Source organism: Oncorhynchus kisutch, unplaced genomic scaffold (genome assembly GCF_002021735.2).
Source record: "Oncorhynchus kisutch isolate 150728-3 unplaced genomic scaffold, Okis_V2 scaffold988, whole genome shotgun sequence".
NCBI lineage: Eukaryota > Metazoa > Chordata > Actinopteri > Salmoniformes > Salmonidae > Oncorhynchus > Oncorhynchus kisutch.
The window spans coordinates 5,575-26,647 of NW_022262933.1; the positions used below are offsets into that span (position 1 = coordinate 5,575).

Below are 21,073 nucleotides of genomic sequence, written 5' to 3' on the forward strand. Positions count from 1 at the left end.
ACTTAACTGGACGTCATTTGCTGTGAAATATAGATTTTTTAATGCCTGGCCACTACCAGACTATGCTGTTGATTAATCTACAGATTATGTTTTAATTCCTGGCCACTACCAGACTATGCTGTTGATTAATCTACAGATGATGTTTTAATGCCTGGCCACTACCAGACTATGCCGTTGATTCATCTACAGATGTTTTGTCGTAAATACATACAAGGCCTAAGCCCGAACCGAACCTATGGGCAGCAAACCCACCAGGTTTATTACACCTGTAATAAATGACCAGATTGGTCTGCAGTCACACTGACAGGATGCGTTTGCCTGACCTCTGACCTCTATTATTAGGGCAGCTTTGATTGGATTTAGAGGTCGTTGGCCCTGTTTGAATACGGTTAGAATAATTAACGTGATCTGAAGATGACCAATCCAGGCATGTCCATGTCAGACTAGTGAATACTTCAGAGAAAGGAAGGATGCAGGTTTTCATTCAGGGCCTTTAGGATATGGAGCATGCTGTTTCTTTACGAGTGATCTACTGCCATCTATTGGTCAGTTCCTTCAATGGTAGCCAAGTGCCAGTGCCTTATTCACTATATTGTCTAGCACAACGACCTGTGGCTAAATATGTTGTAATTTGACAAAACAAAGTGTCATTGCTCAGAGCTAGATATACAATGCTACATTTACAGGTGAAAAATCTATTTGTGAGAAATACGAGTTGCTCATATCACTTGCAATTCTATGAAGACAACTCGGAAAGCAGCTGGACATTTCACTTTTTATTACAAAGGTTGTGGATGTCTAGAGAAAAAACCCGTTTGTCTCATAACATACATGCAGGCAGTAGTAGTACATACAGCCAGTAGTACATACAGCCAGTAATAAGCACCGTGAAAATAACTGTGTTGTAATGTTAGAAAAGGTTTCCTACAAAGCAGCGGACGGAAAACTACAGAAACTAGCAGTGCAATTATTATTTTATGAGAAGAAGCAGCATTAAATTAAACATTTATGTTTTGAAGTAATAATTAAAAACATATGAATACAATATAGAAAAATAATTATTGGTTTAAAAAAAAAAGATTTCTGTACATGAACAACACATCTACAGCAGTGTAGGCCTCTGACAGGAGGACGGCTCATAATAATGGCCAGAACAGAGCAAATGGAATTAAACACATCTACAGCAGTGAACGCCTCTGACAGGAGGACGGCTCATAATGGCCAGAACAGAGCAAATGGAATGGCATCATAACAGATGTGAGCCATGTGTGATGTATTTGATACCATTCCAGATTCCACTCATTACCATGAGCCCGTCCTCCCCAATTAAGGTGCCACCAACCTCCTGTGTTCTACAGTTCAAGTAGATGATCAGCACCCTTTGGTGTAATGTAACTTTTCCTCAATTACCCCCCCCCCAAAAAAATATTTCAGAGGCCAAACTCTAATGCACGTCATTTAATGCATTAAATACAGTACTTTGATATTTCACTCTAGTCTCCAGTATACACCACTGGGTAACTAAGTCATTCAAGTATCTTGTAACATCATCAAATCATTTCACATTTAGTTTTCAACCTGGCATGCGGTGGTGTGAGCACATACACATTGACAGAGAGCGATGCTGGCATTTGGTGTTATTCTTAAGCCCAACAATTGGAAACCTGTAAACCACATGAGTGTTGTACAAATACAGAACCCTTTGGAGTGGCCAAGATGCCAGTCTTTGTACCAAAAACCCTGGCAGCCATTTTGTAGGCCTTAAGCTCACCAATGTGTTGCTGTGACTGCTTAAAGGAAAACTCCACCCAAAACATTTGGACTATATAACAATGGACTAATGAAACACATAGCAAAATATAGTTTGGGTGGAGTTTTTAAGTTAAAACCTCATTTACACAGTGAAAACCCGTGGTTTTTAAACCTCTCTTAGAGCCAGGTCAGTTAACGCTAGAAATGCAACCGAGAAGCGTATCGATATCTCTTCGACGTCATGACTTATTACCAACACCAGTTTCTGAAATGTGTCATCCATGGGAAGCCTTTCAGCTTCCAGTGATATTTAACCTATGATCAACTGTTTTCCCTTTCCTACGGATACCAGTTTTTACCGAATCCCTCCAGAGCCAGCGAATCAGAAGTATATTCTTAAATACTTAGTACTAAAAGTAGAGTAACATCATCAGAATTGTTACTCAACAGTCCCAATACTCAACAGATATATGAGTTAATATATAAACAACGTTGGGATATAATAAAGTCATGGGTGGAGCGATTACCAGGTAGCTCAATCTTTCTATGGAAGATGGACTAGAAAATAATATGAGTGGTACCTAACCTCCCACCACAGGAGGGCACTAAAACAAAAGACGACAACACTGCTTCCCTGTGTCCTCTTGATAGTTATCGGTGTCCCACAGTCCAATCATGAGGAACTCGAGGGTGAAGTTTCCCCTAGGATCAGCTTCCCTTCCCCCAATCCTAACCTTAACCATTAGTGAGGAAACTGCAAACTGCCCAAAATCAGAGTCTAGGGGCAACTTCGCCCTACATGATGAGGCACTTAAAGGAGGTATCGTATAGACTAGCATTCATTCCCCAGTAATAAGGCGAAGCACCAGTGGTATGAAGCAACACAGTTCGGTCATACAGAACAGATACCCTGAGAGTCAGAGCGTGGGGAGTAAAGCCAAAGCTAGCGCAGTCAGAGCATGTTTAGCCAGAGAGCAACATTTGTCCGTTCCTCTCAGGCCACTAGGCAGCCTTTCAGGTTATAGCTAACAGCCACGCCCACTCTAAAAGGTCCCCAGACTTCTAATTGGTCAGTGGTTGGCCGATGTCCAGCCTCCTCTGGGCGGAGCCTCGTCGGCGGGCCACGGGGGTTGTGGTGGCTGTTCCCAGGGTCCCTGGCGTCTGGAAGAAGGCCTTGGAGCCACCGCCAGCTGCCGCCTCCTTGGGAGTCTGTGGTGTCTGTGGAGGAGAGACAAGAGAGTGAGGCCCTGAAACCACACAGTTTAAGGAAAGCTGCCTCTGCCGAGCATCTCACTACAGATGAATAATCAACTCTGGCAGTAGAGTATCACTGTGACAGTATTCCATCTACCCCTCACCCCCTCTTCCAAATACCAGCCTTATAAAATACCACTCAATTCAATTCTAAGAAACACAATGTTTTCCAGCGAAGGACACATTTCAGCTTGAACCCTATTCCCCACTGCGAAACCTAGCTATGCATTTCTAAGCAGAGCAAGCGAACAACCTGTTGGAAACAGACCACTTGTATACAGTCTACATTCCATCAATGTTAGGAGAGGGAGTGCATAGCAGGAATGGGAGACCGTGTGCTGATTCATTTGTTATGGATGAACACGTTGGCTCGTCCAATCATTAATAATGTCCCTTCATTTTGCGCCAAGAGTCTAACGAGTGAGCCTGTATCCCAAATGGTACCCTAATCCCTACATAATGCACTACTTTAGACAAAAGTCCTATGGGCTCTGGTCAAAGGTAGTGAGTTATAGCTATAGGGAATAGAGTCCAATTTGGGATGCAACCGGAGTCTGAGAAGTGTCTTCTCGAGGCACAGAGTGACGTCATCAGAGCTATGTTGGGGAGTTTAATTGTCTTTTAATGACCAAAAGATTAATGAACTCTGCTGAGGTGAAAAAAGCTATATTTTCCTTTTCGGGGATAATCTTTTTAAAGCAAATAAAAGCTGAACTGCTGTGGAGTAGTTAAACATGATAAACGGAGTTTGACGGTGGCATTTCCAGTGTTTGTCTGCTACACAAAAGGTCATACATCATGTGACCGGATTTAACTGCTTTCCAAATATAATCTGATCCATGTGAAGTGGTTAAGGCACGGACTAGACGTCTGTCTATCTACCTACCTTCCCGCCTATCTATCTACCTTCCCGCCTATCTATCTACCTTCCCACCATGTGAAGTGGTTAAGGCACGTTCTGTCTGTCTACCTTCCCGCCATGTGAAGTGGTTAAGGCACGGTCTGTCTGTCTGTCTACCTTCCTGCCGGTCTATCTACCTTCCCGCCATGTGAAGTGGTTAAGGCACGGTCTGTCTGTCTGTCTGTCTACCTTCCTGCCGGTCTATCTACCTTCCCGCCATGTGAAGTGGTTAAGGCACGGTCTGTCTGTCTGTCTACCTTCCTGCCGGTCTATCTACCTTCCCGCCATGTGAAGTGGTTAAGGCACGGTCTGTCTGTCTGTCTGTCTACCTTCCTGCCGGTCTATCTACCTTCCCGCCATGTGAAGTGGTTAAGGCACGGTCTGTCTGTCTGTCTACCTTCCTGCCGGTCTATCTACCTTCCCGCCATGTGAAGTGGTTAAGGCACGGTCTGTCTGTCTACCGGTCTATCTACCTTCCCGCCATGTGAAGTGGTTAAGGCACGGTCTGTCTGTCTGTCTGTCTACCTTCCTGCCGGTCTATCTACCTTCCCGCCATGTGAAGTGGTTAAGGCACGGTCTGTCTGTCTGTCTACCTTCCTGCCGGTCTATCTACCTTCCCGCCATGTGAAGTGGTTAAGGCACGGTCTGTCTGTCTGTCTACCGGTCTATCTACCTTCCCGCCATGTGAAGTGGTTAAGGCACGGTCTGTCTGTCTACCTTCCTGCCGGTCTATCTACCTTCCCGCCATGTGAAGTGGTTAAGGCACGGTCTGTCTGTCTGTCTACCTTCCTGCCGGTCTATCTACCTTCCCGCCATGTGAAGTGGTTAAGGCACGGTCTGTCTGTCTGTCTACCTTCCCGCAATGTGAAGTGGTTAAGGCACGGTCTGTCTGTCTGTCTAGCTGCCGGTCTATCTATCTATCTTCCCGCCTGTCTGTCTGTCTTCCTGCCTATCTCACCTGTGTCTCTGTCTGGATGAAGGTCAGAGGCGGCCTGGTCTCCAAGGGAGAATGTGAAGGTATGGGTGCCGACCCGAATAGCGGGTGCTGCTCTGGACTGGAGAGGGCCGGCGCCACTGCCACCCCATTGAACTCCGGGGCTCCGGCCACTGTGTAGGGCCCGGCGGATCCCACCACGAAGCAGGCGGGGGACATCATGGTGGACATGTTGAAATTGAGATTGGCATCGCCCCTGTTGGCCATGAGTGGGTAGGGGGAGAGGGTGGAGGAGGGCACAAGGACATAGGGCAGGGTGCCAGCAGGTAGAGTCAGGCCGCCTGTCGTCTGACCAGCAGAGAGGAGGAAGTTGAGACTGTTGAGACCTGGAGGGGAGAGGGGTGAATGAGGACGAGTCATCTGTGAAAAATGGCACCCTATTCCCCATTTAGTGCACTATTTTTGACCAGCGCCCTATGAAACCATGAGGAGGGGGAGTAGACATCGCTTCAACCAACAGGAGACGAGGTGCAGCCAAAAATCACAAGAACATAGAAAAATAGGCGTGATCATCACTCACAATGCCTTTATCCTTGAAAGACTACAAATCCCTACATGGGACTGAGGTCACTACGTTAAGGACACTGCTCCTAAGTAGACAACAAGTCTATTAGCACTACCTGTACAGTCCAATATCCAGTCTAAGGTCATGTTTCAGAGACGCAAACTAAAAAATGATGCTAGTGTGGATAAGAGACATTAACCGAGCAACACTGCAACACTGACTGACTGGCACAGAGTTGTTTTTAACATAGCATACCTGCAGAGTTAGGCACATAGAGGTAGTGTGAAGGCCGGACCAGGTTGTTGTGGGGGCTCTGTCTGTCCACCTCCCCGTCCCTGAGGACTCTCAATAGGGCCTCTTCCCTGACTAGCCCCCCTGGGTGCTCTAGGGAGCTGGTCCTTGGGCTGGTGGTCATCTGACAGCTGTTTCCCTCCACTCTCCTTCTCTAGGAATAGAAAAACTATTTGTAAAGTGCCCAAGTACAACAATAATAAACAGCTAGTAGCAGCAGTGTACAAAAGGGAGGAGGAGGGGGGGGGTGCCAATGTAAATAGTCCGGTGGCCATTTGATTAATTGTTCAGCAGTCTTTTGGCTTGGGGGTAGAAGCTGTTAAGGAGCCTTTTGGTCCAAGACTTGGCGCTTGCCGGTACCGCTTGCCGGGTCCTAGGCCCCAGTGATGTACTGGGCCGTGCGCACTACCCTCTGTAGCGCCTAACGGTCAGATGCCGAACAGTTTCCATACTAGGTGGTGATGCAACCGGCCAGGATGCTCTCGATGGTGCAGCTGTAGAACTTTTTGAGGATCTGGGGACCCATGCCAAATCTCTTCAGTCTCCTGAGGGGGAAAAGGTGTTGTCGTGCCCTCTTCACGACTGTCTTGGTGTGTTCGGACCAAGGCACTTGAAACTCTCTACACTACAGTTAATGGGGGCCTGATCGGCCCGCCTTTTCCTGTAGTCCACGATCAGCTCCTATTCTTCCGTTTTTAATGTGACCCTCCCACAGCCCAATGCTGCAGCGCTCCCTAGTGCATCCCATAATTAATTTACGATGAGCTTTGATCACATTTCCCTCTCAAATAATGAGCCATGAAATTGCATGGCTCATCTACAAAAATGATAGCTCTGTTTTGCTAATTTTTCAAGCACAAATAATGTGAACTGCTATGCTTCCTCTGCAGAGGATTTTGTGACTGCTTCAGGTGAATGTACCAGACTACTGGTAGGTAGAAATACTGTGTGGATTTGAGCACACCTACCATGACTTCTCTCGCTCCTCAATTTGAATGGAAGTGAGAGGCTGAGATTAATAGTCTGGGGTTTTGTACAATTACAAATATCACATGCATCACCAAAATGATAATGCCATTGTGTTTAATTACAACTTGGAATCCTTTTATCCTGGTCAGGGAGCATGCAGTGATTCAGATTTTAATTTAATGCTTCGCTTTCAGGAATCATTAACAAGATTTTCTGCATTTTCTGAATTAAATCACAGCATGTATGATGATGAAATATACTGAAATAATGTCGTCCTCTACTACTGCCATGTCTCCATAATGTCGTCCTCTACTACTTCCATGCCTCCATAATGTCGTCCTCTATTACTTCCATGCCTCCATAATGTCGTCCTCTACTACTTCCATGCCTCCATAATGTCGTCCTCTACTACTGCCATGTCTCCATAATGTCATCCTCTACTACTGCCATGTCTCCATAATGTCGTCCTCTACTACTTCCATGCCTCCATAATGTCATCCTCTACTACTTCCATGCCTCCATAATGTCGTCCTCTACTACTTCCATGCCTCCATAATGTCGTCCTCTACTACTTCCATGCCGCCATAATGTCGTCCTCTACTACTTCCATGTCTCCATAATGTCGTCCTCTACTACTTCCATGTCTCCATAATGTCATCCTCTACTACTTCCATGCCTCCATAATGTCGTCCTCTACTACTTCAATGTCTTCATAATGTCGTCCTCTACTACTTCCATGTCTCCATAATGTCGTCCTCTACTACTTCAATGTCTTCATAATGTCGTCCTCTACTACTTCCATGTCTCCATAATGTCATCCTCTACTACTTCCATGTCTCCATAATGTCGTCCTCTACTACTTCCATGTCTCCATAATGTCGTCCTCTACTACTTCCATGCCTCCATAATGTCATCCTCTACTACTTCCATGCCTCCATAATGTCGTCCTCTACTACTTCCATGCCTCCATAATGTCGTCCTCTACTACTTCCATGCCTCCATAATGTCATCCTCTACTACTTCCATGTCTTCATAATGTCGTCCTCTACTACTTCCATGTCTTCATATCATCATCAGAAGCTCTCAATTTTCTAATCAATCAGTATAATGTTGCTAAGAAACTTGAGGAAACCTCTTTTCATTATGAAGTGATCGCTGAACATAAACAGCACATTCTTCTGAGTTATGTCTTTCACCTTCACATGTAATGAACCTCACAAAATCACAGGCTGCCTCTCAAATGGCACCCTATTCCCTACATAGTGCACTACCCAATAGACCCTGGTCTAAAGTAGTGCACTATATAGCAAATAGGGTGCCATATAGGAAGCAACACAGATACTTCCAATACACATGTTGAATTAAACCAACAGAGGACAAAGTTATGTACTGTGATCTTTAGAGTGGGTATAAATGGAGTGTCCAGACAGACAGGCAGTTCTCTGTGTGTGTGTGTGTGACTTCTCAGCAGTCGTATCAGTGTGTGTCACTTATAAATAACAAAAGGGCATCATTGGGAAGCTCATTACTGACAATGCATAAAGAGTGTACTGGTCACCTTGGAAACCAACCAGTGTGTTATTAAGACGGAGGGTTCTATTCAATCAGATCTGCTTTATGTGACATTAGCATAGAGATTGTTTTGGCGGTGTAAGAGGTAGAACTGCGTTAGAGCTGTCAAATCCACAAGCAGCTCACGTCATTATACCTAAAGCGGACATTGCCATTGGCTGCACAGAGTCGCATTATGAGAATCCCACGCAGCCTGGTTTAGACTGAACACTGATAGAACTCATCATTATTTCTATGTAGCCTTTCTCCCTCTGAACTTTAACGTGAGTGGGACGGTGTGGCTTCCTGACAATGATCAAGACCGATTTGACAGCGCCAATGCAGTTCCACCTCCGACACATCAGCTATGAGGGGTGTCAGCTATCGCTGGTTAACACTTGATCTGATTGAATCTAGACCTGAGACGTTACAGTATGAAGCGTCGCTCTCCTTGACCCGTCTTATCGGTTGTCAAATCACCACGCTTCTAATTAAAAAGGGGAAGTTTAGTTTTTCACAACTTTCAGGGTGAGGAACCCTCTATCGTTAAGTAGTAAAACACTGAACTTCCCCTTTAAATATGGATCATACATTACTGTGATTGGTCTAGCATCCTAGGAGGATGATCTACAGTGATCTAAGGTCAGAGGTGGTCCTTGGTACAGTGTGGAAATATGGACAACGACTACCTGAAACGTGTCAGGCTCATGGTCAATCAGAGATCCACAGTACATCTGTGGATCTCACTTTTTCTCCACAAACTCACCTTTTCAGATAGCTCTGTCTCAGGTGACTCCCTCTTCTCCTCCACTCCTTCATCCTTCTTCCTCTTCTCCAGGATGTTCTCTCTGGAGCAGTCAAGCCCATCCTGCGCCTCCGGACCTCCGTACAGCATGACCACCGAGGCCTGGGACAGGCTGGGTAGATAGGCCATGTGGTGGGGATGGGGGGACAGGGGTCCCACGTATGAACCCTCTGGGTGGACGGGCACGGCCAGGGGGGCTAGGCCCGGGGAGCAGAGCAGGGAGTTGCCGTCACTGTGGGCGGGGCTCTGAAGTCCGCCGCTGGGGTGGGAGACACTGCAAAGACACAGAGGAACCAACTTAGACATATGTTTCTGTCATTCTCTCCAAGCAAATGCTCTGTAGCAGGGCTGTCAGATTCATTTCCTGGAGGGGCCGAGTGTCTGCGGGGTTTTGTTCCAATGAATGACATTAATTAATTAGGAACTCTCTAGGTCTTAATCAGACATGGTCCTCTAGGAATTGAGTTTCACACCTTTGCATTATACGGTTTAGAAAAAAAGATGGGACATTAGAATGTAGAAACATATAGTAGTAAAGTCCTTAAATGCTATTTTTTCCAGAAAAACAAAACAATGTGGTGACTGCATTAGCCAGACCAGATTTCAATTGGAAAAAATACAACAAAAAAACACTCCCTCTCAGCAGTTTGGAACCAGCAACCTTTACGACTCCTCCATCCCCACTCCAAAAACACTTAGAGCAGCAACAGCCTTGAGACGGCTGTGGCTTGGCCACCGGTGAAATAGCCACCACATTCCTAGTAGAAATGGTCAGAAACCGAGAGGACCAGGAGACACTGCAGCCAACTCATGTAAAACATGTCAAACCCAGCCTAAACAAACACCAGGGTAAGAGTAAAAACTCAAAGCGAACCATTACGAAAACCACCTTTTATAAATGAAATGAACTGTGAGACGTGGACCAATAACAGTTTGTGGAGAGCTTCAGCCGGGCCTATTAAAAACTCCAAGCCGGAGCCTCTGGAGCTGGTCATTTGCACGCATCACTTCCTCTAAGGGCCCAGTTTCCTGTTCCTGAGTTGCAACTAAATCACCACATAAGCCATGTTTCAAATGGCCCCTTATTCACTATATAGTGCACTACTTTTGACCAGGGCATATAGGGCTCCCATAGGGCTCCGGTCAAAAGTAGTGCACTATAAAGGGTGCCATTTGGGACACCTTCATATATTTTATTCACATGGCAGCCCTGTTGTATACCAGTGGACCTGATGTGTCATTACATTCAACCAACAAGCTAGTCCTTGGCAACAGGCAGTGTAATAGATCATGAAATGCAACACAGAAGTTGTAGATTGTTTGCAGTAAATCTAAGGTTATTACCACTGGATGGCGTATGAAAAGTGATGGCGTGATTAGGAACAGGATTGGTAGCAGCCTGGGATGTTTGGTGTGTGTGTGCCTCCTTCCGTGTGTGTTCTACTTACCCTGTAACAGTGGTTCCAAACTGCAGCCGGCACACAGCGCTGTTGCTCACACACCTTCTGGAATAGTCCACTGACTGGGGAAGCAGACCTGGACAGAACCGAGGGAGACGTGAGTTAATTACATTTACAGGTAGTTTATTTGAATGGTCCCAAATAGATGGTTGGTAGATGTTCAACTAACTAGCTGCTTGCCCTAACCTTATCCTAGTCTTACCCCGACCTGTAACCCTAGAATATCAACAGATTAGTAGTTGGTTGACAGTTGACAGCTATGTGCTCTAACCCACTGAGTCATTGGGAACCAGTTGTGATGTGAGCTGTCTGTCCTGACTCCTTACCCGTGACCTCTCTGCGTGGGCTGCTGGGCGCCGAGTTGACACGGCGTTGGCTGGCCACGGAGGTGGGCACCACATTGAAGGAGGCATGGCGTGCCAGCTTCTGTTTCCTGTCGCCCGGAAGAGCGATGGCCTCCGGAAGAGCGATGGCCGCTACAGCCTCTGAGTCCTCTGTTGAAAAACAGAGTGGTCAGTGAGTTCTGTGTGTCAGTAGGAGTAGGGTGAAGTTGCCCCTAGACACTGATCTTGGGTCAGTTTATCATTTTCCACACTAATAGTTAAGGATAGGATAGGAGGAGAGGAAGCTGATCCTAGATCTGTGCCTAGGGGAAATTCATCCCAGAGCGTGTTAGTCTTGGTCAGTAGACAGGTTTATGAGTAGTTTTAGTAGAAGTGAAGACAGTTCCATTATAAATGTATAATGCATCCATTTCCATTCACTGTAATATTGTTTAATAGATGGTCTCCCTATGTACTGAGCTGATGCCCTTCTGAACCAATATGGGAGTGATGTTATTTGTTTTACCACAGGACCACTGTGTGAAAAGTGTTTTAATGAATGCTTTTAAGTGCTATCCTATGTGGATCCACATCTGGCTGTATTATTCACTACCCACATCATTTCAATTCAATCTTACCATGTCTGCTGTGGAAGTCTGCCGGGCCGATCCACTTGAACGCAGGCTTCCTCCCCCTCTCCTCCCGGACGTGGACCTTCTTGATCAATCCCAGACTCGTCAGGACGTTGGCGATGTCATACAGCCGCCGCACCTTAGCTGAAGACAGATTTGAATCAGATTTGAACAACACAGTAAAAAGGCCAATGGCAGGGATGTCTGGGGGTATCGGAGGTGACGTTGCCCCTAGACACTGATCTTGGGTCAGTTTTGAATCTTCCCCACTAATGTTTAAGGTTAGGATTATTAGAGGAGAAGTTGATCCTAGACCTGTACTAGGGAAAACTTCAACCTGCAGCTATTTGGTGGCTGGGTTGTGATCATTAGGCCCCAAAGGGAAGACACTGACTGAAACAGCCAGGGACTACCTGGACTTGATGTTGTGTCAGAGGCTCTTTGACTGCACAGCAAAACCCTCAAGATCCCTATGAGCTCTGGTCAAAAGTCGTGCACTATGTAGGTAATAGGATGCTTACTTTTGTACTTGCTGTGGCTGGCGGGGTCCTGGCTTTCCTCGATGAGGATTTTGGCAGCCACGTCCAGAGTGACCGTCTGGGTCCTGGACACCAGGAAGAGCATGACAAACTTCTGACTCATGATGCGTAGGGACTTGTCTTTCCTCGTGCTGGCGGCCGCTGCAAACAGACAAGCAGAACAAAGTTAAAGGGAATACTGGGTTCTATTCACTAAGTGGCAAACGGAAGAAAATGGACAGAAACAGGGAGGGAACTACCTGAACTTGTTTCCGCTTTTCCGTTGCAAAACGTTTTGCGACGGTGTGCACTAATGAATAGGACGTTGCAGTGGCTTGTATGGTCTAGTGCTGCCGACAGCAGTTACATACCAGTGTCAGCATGGGTTTGAATCTGACCTACAGCATGTCACACCCTCCTCCTATAGCAATACTACTTTAATGTGTTACAGAGAACGATGGATATTTGATTCAAGACCTGAGTTACCTGTCAAACAGGTGGTCTTGTCAAACAGGACCATAATACGAACGACAACGTTCCTTATTCAGTGAGAGAAAGTGACCCTGCCCGCCTCTCAAAGGGACGTTATGACAGGAAGTGGAAGGCCTAGTGTTCTGCAGGAGGGGACGCCAGATCCAAGGCAACCACTGCCTCTCTAGGGAACAGTAGCTTTGGATTCTGTTAGCTAGCTACATGCAGCTACCTAGTTAGCCAATTAGCCACGTTGAAACGCACAGCCCAGCGTTGTCCCGGGTTAGGGTTTGGCCGGGGTAGCCGTCATTGTAAATAATAATTTGTTCTTAACTAACTTGCCTAGTTAAATAAAGATTAGATACATTTTTTTATAATTTGCCTTTAAGCCCAAGTCAGTAAAAGCATTCCCCATCGTCATGGAGACGAGGGTAGGGGGTAACGTCCTCACGGGTTTATCAAGGCTGATGGGATTCTTTGTGTTAATGTGTGTGATGACCAAGCGCTCCTCGTCAATGTGATGGATCACTAATACAACTGGGAGATGACAGCAGAGGAATGGCGACAGGAGCGAAGCTTGGCGGCTGAGCTTTTGATGTGGCACATATTAACTAGTAATCTCCAAACGCCCGCTGAAGTTAATTAACCAGACTGTTTGACTAATAATGACACAGGGTATAAGTGATCCATTACCTGTCGTGAGAAGATTCCCCCCCAATCCTAACCTTAACCATTAGTGCGGAAAATGAAACACTGACCCAAGATCAGCGTCTAGTGGCAATTTCCCCCTACTCTGCTCTCACCACAGCTGGAGTCTCCTTCACCTCCCTCCTCTGGGGTGTGTGTGGTGGCTCCCTCTCTGTGACCACCCTCCGCGGCCTGCTCCATGTGCAGGTGGTAGCGCTGCTGTCTGCCTATCCCCTGCAGCTCGGCCAGGGTGGACCCCAGGCGCCGCCGCCCGTACCACACGTACTGGTTCTTAGCCACGCGCCCCACGATCATCAGAGACTCCAGGACGTTTACGATGTCGTAGATCCGCCGCCGCTCCACCCCTAAAGACAGACAGACACCAGGGACAGGTCACACTGGGGTCAGCAACATGATTCCAGTGTTCTGTTATGTTAGCTGGTTATATAACAAAGCTCTATAACAAAACTAAGGTACCTCAACAGGATTTAATGACGCAGCAGACCATGTCTGGCTGTATCTTAACGTTCCTCAGTCTCAGACATTGCTTGGTTTATACTACAACCTGGTGCTATTCTGGAAGGTACAGTGGGATACGAGGGCTCTGCGGGAAGGTATCCATAGCAACCATTTCCAAAATCCAATAGTGCGTGATATTTCACATAGCTAATGTAATATCCGTTTTATGAGCTATTTCCATTATTGTCTTCCTTTCTGTGCGGTTACCAATTATGGCAGCCTGCCTGAGCCGGGTCGTGTTCATTAGTCATAAAACGGAAGACAACGGGTCATTTGTAGCTGAGTTGCGAGTGCATGATGCTTGTAACACAAGGGTAGTGGGATCGATTCTCGGTACTGCCCATATGTATAATGTCTGCACGCATGACTAAGTTGCTTCGGATAAAAGTGTCTGCTAAATGGCATTTATTATTTAACGGACTGAAACAGGGAGGGACTGTTGAAACATTTCCAAAACATTTTACATCGCTTGCCCTGATGAACATGACCCAGGTGTAGCTGTAATCTCCCCCTCTGGATTTATAGGCTCTTACCCAGGCTGGTAGACACCTCATCCAATGAGATATTGATGGTGTCAGAGGTTGGATAGTCCGGATACAGGGCCAGGAACTTCTGGCACAGCAGGCCCAGGCTCTTCTGCTTCCTGCTGGGCTTCCTTTCCCCCTCTTCCTCCTCCTCGTCCACCACATCAAACTGATCAGAGATACAAAGCATTGTCAAGAAAGTTATTGAGTCAAGAATTGTGAGAATTTATTACAGCATGATACTTTTAAGATTTCAGCATCTATAAATCCATTAGTTGGAAGATGATAATAAAATGATAATGTCACTGTATATTCAAGATAACATATCCTACCAGCAGTTTCTGGCATAACCTTTGCTAATCTCAATCCATACAAATGACCCATAACACATTACTAAATGCTTGCGCAAAGGCAGCCATCACCATCAATTCAGTATAGGAGGTCAGTGTCAGTGTCCCTAATGGCATCTTATTCCCTATACAGTTGACTAGTGTTGACCAGAGCCCTGGTTAAAAGTGGTGCACTATAAAGGGAACAGGGTGCCATTTGGGGTGCAGTCGGTGAGTGGTCAAAGGGTACCTGGCACGGGCCATCCACCTCGACATCCTCCACTGCTCTCTCATTCTCAATGGGCCTAAACAGCACCTTCTTCATCTCTCTGTCGCGGATGTCAGGGCTGGCAGCACTGATGAGCATCCTGAGGTTGGCCGTGGGGGTCCAGGGGTCCGCGTGGGGAGGGGCCCCCCGCTCAGAAGGCTTAACAGGGGTGCTCTGGAGGTGTTCCGGGGTGGGAGGCTTACTGCCATACAGCAGCATGGTGGCCGTGGTGTCCATCTTGTGAGGGGTGGTTCTTCTTCGCTCGACACATCTGTTCTCCTGGGAAGGAGCACAATGTTATGAACTTTGATTAAGTGGGGTGGAGTGATTTGAAATGTGTTGCATTTGTAGGCGGAGCTACTTCATATAAATAACGTAAGCATATATATATATATATATTCCCCCCCTCGCTCAACTTTCTTCATTCAACTTTTTCCACCCCGGACGCTTTATCTGGACATGTTTCTACAGAACCTCCACCAGCCAAAGCTAAGTGGCAACATTAACATGAAGACTAAGAATTGCTGTACTCATAATATACAGGACAACAATCGCCTTATGGTGAGGATAGCCGTGCTGCAAGCAAAGCTTCAGACGCAATCATTAGGCAAGGTTCATAAGTACAGATCGTAATATAAATCCTCTCGCACAATCCCAAGGGTCATAAGTACAGATCGTAATATAAATCCTCTCGCACAATCCCAAGGGTCATAAGTACAGATCGTAATATAAATCCTCTCGCACAATCCCAAGGGTCATAAGTACAGATCGTAATATAAATCCTCTCGCACAATCCCAAGGGTCATAAGTACAGATCGTAATATAAATCCTCTCGCACAATCCCAAGGGTCATAAGTACAGATCGTAATATAAATCCTCTCGCACAATCCCAAGGGTCATAAGTACAGATCGTAATATAAATCCTCTCGCACAATCCCAAGGGTCATAAGTACAGATCGTAATATAAATCCTCTCGCACAATCCCAAGGGTCATAAGTACAGATAGTAGTATAAATCCTCTCGCACGGTCCCAGCAGCCGGACAATTTTCTCATGGCTTCTGGAAGGAAATACTGTAGGAATGCTCAACCGGTTCTCCCCATTAAGCAACATGTCGGAGTCCGAGTCTTCTCTGGTCTCTCCTCAACCCGTTACGGGGTCTGAGACGCCGAAGCCTCCCACCATTAGCTCTGACAAATTGAACACTGTAGTCATTGCCGACTCCATTTTCCGTAGTATTAGACTTCCAGCGATCATACACTGTTTACCAGGGGGCAGGGCTACCGACGTTAAGGCTCATCTGAAGATGGTGCTGGCTAAGACTAAAACTGGCGAGTGTAGAGAGTATAGAGATATTGTTATCCACGTCGGCACCAACGATGTTAGGATGAAACAGCCAGAGGTCACCAAGCTCAACATAGCTTCAGCGTGTAAATCAACTAGAAAGAGGTGTCGGCATCAAGTAATTGTCTCTGGCCCCCTCCCAGTTAGGGGGAGTGATGAGCTCTACAGCAGAGTCTCACAACTCTGCTGGTTGAAAACTGTTTTCTGCCCCTCCCAAAAGATAGAATTTGTAGATAATTGGCCCTCTTTCTGGGACTCACCCACAAACAGGACCAAGCCTGGCCTGCTGAGGAGTGACGGACTCCATCCTAGCTGGAGGGGTGCTCTCATCTTATCTACGAACATAGACAGGGCTCTAACTCCTCTAGCTCCACAATGAAATAGGGTGCAGGACAGGCAGCAGGCTGTTAGCTAGCCTGCCAGCTTAGTGGAGTCTGCCACTAGCACAGTCAGTGTAGTCAGCTCAGCTATCCCCATTGAGACCGTGTCTGTGCCTTGATCTAGGTTGGGCAAAACTAAACATGGCGGTGTTCGACTTAGCAATCTCACTGGAATAAAGACCTCCTCCATTCCTGTCATTATTGAAAGAGATTGTGATATCTCACATCGCAAAATAGGGCTACTTAATGTTAGATCCCTCACTTCCAAGGCAGTTATAGTCAATGAACTGATCATAATCTTGATGTGACTGGCCTGACTGAAACATGGCTTAAGCCTGATGAATTTACTGTGTTAAATGAGGCCTCACCGCCTGGTTACACTAGTGACCATATACCCGCGAGGTGTTGCTAACATTTACGATATATATATATTTTTTTTAAATACTTGAGTTTTCATCCTTTGAGCTTCTAGTTCTGAAATCTATGCAGCCTAGTCAATCACTTTTTACAGCTACTGTTTATAGGCCTCCTGGGCCATATACAGCGTTCCTAACTGAGTTCCTATCGGACCTTGTAATCACGGCAGATAATATTCACATTTTTGGTGACTTTAATATTCGCATGGAAAAGTCCACAGACCCACTCCAAAAGGCTTTCGGAGCCATCATCGACTCAATGGGTTTTGTCCAACATGTCTCTGGACCTACTCACTGCCACAGTAATACTCTGGACCTAGTTTTGTCCCGTGGAATAATACTGTGGATCTTAATGTTTTTCCTCATAATCCTGGACTATTGGTCCACCATTTTATTACGTTTGCAATCGCAACAAATAATCTGCTCAGACCCCAACCAAGGAGCATCAAAACCCATGCTATAAAATCTCGGACAACCCAAAGATTCCTAGATGCCCTTCCAGACTCCCTCCACCTACCCAAGGACGTCAGAGTATAAAAATCGGTTAACCACCTAACCGAGGAACTAAATTAAATCTTGCGTAATACCCTAGATGCAGTCGCACCCCTAAAAACAAAAAAACATTTGTCATAAGAAACTAGCTCCATGGTACACTGAAAATACCTGAGCCCTGAAGCAAGCGTCCAGAAAAATGGAACGGAAATGGCGGTACACCAAACTGGAAGTCTTCCGACTAGCTTGGAAAGACAGTACCGTGCAGTATCGAAGAGCCCTCACTACTGCTCCACCAAACTGGAAGTCTTCCGACTAGCTTGGAAAGACAGTACCGTGCAGTATCGAAGAGCCCTCACTACTGCTCCACCAAACTGGAAGTCTTCCGACTAGCTTGGAAAGACAGTACCGTGCAGTATCGAAGAGCCCTCACTGCTGCTCCACCAAACTGGAAGTCTTCCGACTAGCTTGGAAAGACAGTACCGTGCAGTATCGAAGAGCCCTCACTGCTGCTCCACCAAACTGGAAGTCTTCCGACTAGCTTGGAAAGACAGTACCGTGCAGTATCGAAGAGCCCTCACTGCTGCTACACCAAACTGGAAGTCTTCCGACTAGCTTGGAAAGACAGTACCGTGCAGTATCGAAGAGATCTCACTGCTGCTCGATCCTCCTAGTTCTCCAACTTAATTGAGAAGAAGAACAATCCAAAATGTATTTTTTAATACTGTCGCAAAGCTAACTAAAAAGCAGCATTCCCCATTAGAGGATGGCTTTCACTTCAGCAGTGATCATTTCACGAACTTCTTTGACAAAAAGATAATGATCATTAGAAAGCAAATTATGGACTCCTCTTTAAATCTGCATATTTCTCCAAACCTCAGTTGTCCTGAGTCTGTACAACACTGCCAAGACATAGGATCAAGGGAGACACTCAAGTTTTTAATACTATATCTCTTGACACATTGATGAGTCTCTGAACCGTCAAGCTGCATGCCGGACCCTATTCCAACTAAACTATTGAAAGAGCTGCTTCCTGTGCTTGGCCCTCCTATGTTGAATATAATAAATGGCTCCCTATCCACCGGATGTGTACCAAACTCACTAAAAGTGGCAGTAATAAAGCCTCTCTTGAAAAAGTCAAACCTTGACCCGGAAAATATAAAAAACTAAAATAGGCTTATATCGAATCTCCCATTCCTCTCAAAAAATGTAAGAAGCTGTTGCGCAGCAACTCACTGCCTCCCTGAAGACAATGTATACGAAACGCTTCAGTCTGGTTTCATACCCCATCATAGCACTGAGACAACACTCGTGAAGGTGGTAAATGACCTTTTAAAATGCTTCAGACCAAGGCTCTGTATCTGTCCTTGTGCTCCTAGACCTTAGTGCTGCTTTTGATACCATTGACTACCATTCTTTTGGAGAGATTTGGAAACCCAAATTGGTCTACAAGGACAAGTTCTGGCCTGGTTTAGATCTTATCTGTTGGAAAGATAACAGTTTGGGAGGACTGGCCACCTCTCAGAGCCTGGTTTCTCTATAGGTTTCTTCCTAGGTTCTGGCCTAGGGGGTTTTTCCTAGCCACCTTGCTTCTACATCTGCATTGCTTGCTGTTTGGGGTTTCAGGCTGGGTGTCTGTACAGCACTTTGTGACATCGTCTGATGTAAAAAAGGGCTTTATAAATCAATTTGATTGATTGCTTTAGTTCATGTGAGAAATAATCTCATTTCAAGACACTCCAGGCATGTCATATAACAGTGTTACAAATTCACAAAAAGAGGAATTGACTCTGAAGATTGTTTCCGAAGTGTCTCTTCAATAAGGAATAATAAATAATAAGGAATTGAAGGGTTCATTTGACTTGGAATCAAAATATACCTTCTGATAATTTCTGCCTCCAACTTCCTCCATGTCTGCTTTGCTCTTCTTTGGACTTATGAGATCTCTCAAAGCTAGACATTCAACTTCCATCTGAAAAACAATTAGCCATATCATGTTCATTTGTCTCTGAACTGTGTAGAAAAGTCATTATTTAGTTTCATACAGTCATATTTCAGTCACTACTTTGCTATAGACAAATGCAGCAAATAGATCGATCTATTACATGGCCATAAGATATCAGTGGTCAGAAGATTTTGGCGCAAAGACCTTAGCCCACCTAACGTTAGCTGACGAATCTAGCTAGCTAACAAGCTAACTATCTACTATCACATCTAATTCTGACACATTGAATATAGCTACTGTAAAAGTCCTGATGACAAGACGAATACACAATAAACAGCTAAATTGTAGCTATAGTACACAATGGAAACACTTTGCAAAAAAAGGATGCAATCTTGGGAAGTATTTTCTTTGGGCAAATTGAGTATTAATACTGATCCATTCAACGTGACACTTAGCTAAAAGCTAGCAGGTTGCAAGACAAAAAGTATATATACTGTTAATCAATAAATAAAACATATTTGTCTTTTTACTTAATACATAAATACCTTGCTACATTATTTACCTGCTGGCTGTCATCTAACTTACTGTAGCTAGGCTAGCTAACGTTAGTGATTATTATTTACTCACCTTCTTCAGCGTTTCCTACGTAACGTAAGAAGATAAAGTTGTCAATACCAACGTACAGTATCTCCAATTGCACAGACTTACTGGGGGTACGTTGTTTAACTCAAATCAACATAACTTTAATTTCTTAAATAAGCGGGCTTTCTTCTAATATCCAGCTGTAAAACTTCTCCTGTTCCGCTGAAGTTACTTGTGTTGGAATTGCATTACTGAACAGGAATAGCTACAACCAAAAACACCCGCTAAAGCTTTTTTTTCTGGCGCTCTCATGCGTTTCACTCAGTCGAGCCAATCAGCATCTAGATGTTGTGACGCGTACAATTGATTTATCCAATAGGCAAGGGGCAACAGCCACGCCTCTAAAGATTCTTGGCGGGGCAGTCCGCGCGGTCTTGACTGAGATTCGTGCTGTTCAGTTTGACTGCTGCTGTTCATAGTGTTTGAGTGGCATAGCCGCGCACTTAGAAACCCTGTTAATAACCTTAATCACAGAGGCGTTGTTGTTGCATGTATCGACTACGGACCCACTGCGGTTCCATCTAATTAGCTTGCGTGGCTCAGGGAAACAGATGGGACAGGAGTGGGTGGCGCTCATTCTACCTGTGACACCGCGCGAAAAGTTGTAACGTGAGGAGCCCAATACCCAGGGTCCCGCCCTCAGGCTTTCCCAGTCCCTCGAGTTGTCCCGGTTATCACATAATCCCCGCCCAATATTTCAAGACTGTTTACTTTGAAAATGTAGGTTTACAGAAATAATATATAATTAATATTCTTGATTTATTTGCAAAAAACTCAAATGTTTCTCAGATACATGGGATTGCATATTTAATGTATTAGCAATTATTGAATTGTAAATGTATCCAGTGCAAAATTAGCAAAGGAGAACAATTGGCTATTGATTGGTACTGGTTGCCTATGCTATATATCTACTTTCAGAGAGATAGCATCTTCCCAAAGCACCTGAAACCCTGCCTCTTTAAAGAGTATTTTAAATAATCTCCCTCCTCACCTCGCCCCTGTTAAAAAAAACTTTCCTGAACCAACACTTGCTTTTGAACCCCCCCTTCTAGCTCTGGCTTTGCTTATAGCTACTTTACTGAGGGAAAGTGTACTTACTATG

General features: G+C 45.4%; 1 protein-coding gene across 1 annotated transcript; it reads right to left on the minus strand.

The window, feature by feature from the left end:
* Positions 1-2,637: 2,637 nt before the first annotated feature.
* On the minus strand, positions 2,638-20,586 carry LOC109880132 (transcription factor E2F7). The gene is made up of 13 exons (XM_031817322.1): positions 19,957-20,586; positions 19,264-19,356; positions 14,736-15,032; positions 14,166-14,325; positions 13,230-13,478; positions 11,959-12,117; positions 11,444-11,581; positions 10,809-10,976; positions 10,471-10,558; positions 8,984-9,296; positions 5,662-5,851; positions 4,866-5,227; positions 2,638-2,970 (listed from the first exon to the last, which is right to left on the minus strand). Exons 2-13 carry the CDS (start codon positions 19,354-19,356, stop codon positions 2,815-2,817), a joined length of 2,373 nt encoding a protein of 790 aa, XP_031673182.1. The 5' UTR covers positions 19,957-20,586; the 3' UTR covers positions 2,638-2,814.
* Positions 20,587-21,073: the final 487 nt, after the last annotated feature.

What these genes read in the sequence shown, in the direction of transcription:
- LOC109880132 (XM_031817322.1), bottom strand. Translation starts at nt 19,356, where the DNA reads ATGGAAGTTGAATGTCTAGCTTTGAGAGATCTCATAAGTCCAAAGAAG. An exon ending in AGGTGGATGGCCCGTGCCAG is followed by an intron (nt 14,326 to 14,735) that starts GTACCCTTTGAC and finishes ATCTCTGATCAG; the next exon opens with TTTGATGTGGTGGACGAGGA. An exon ending in TCATCCAGACAGAGACACAG is followed by an intron (nt 2,971 to 4,865) that starts GTGAGATAGGCA and finishes TCTCCTCCACAG; the next exon opens with ACACCACAGACTCCCAAGGA.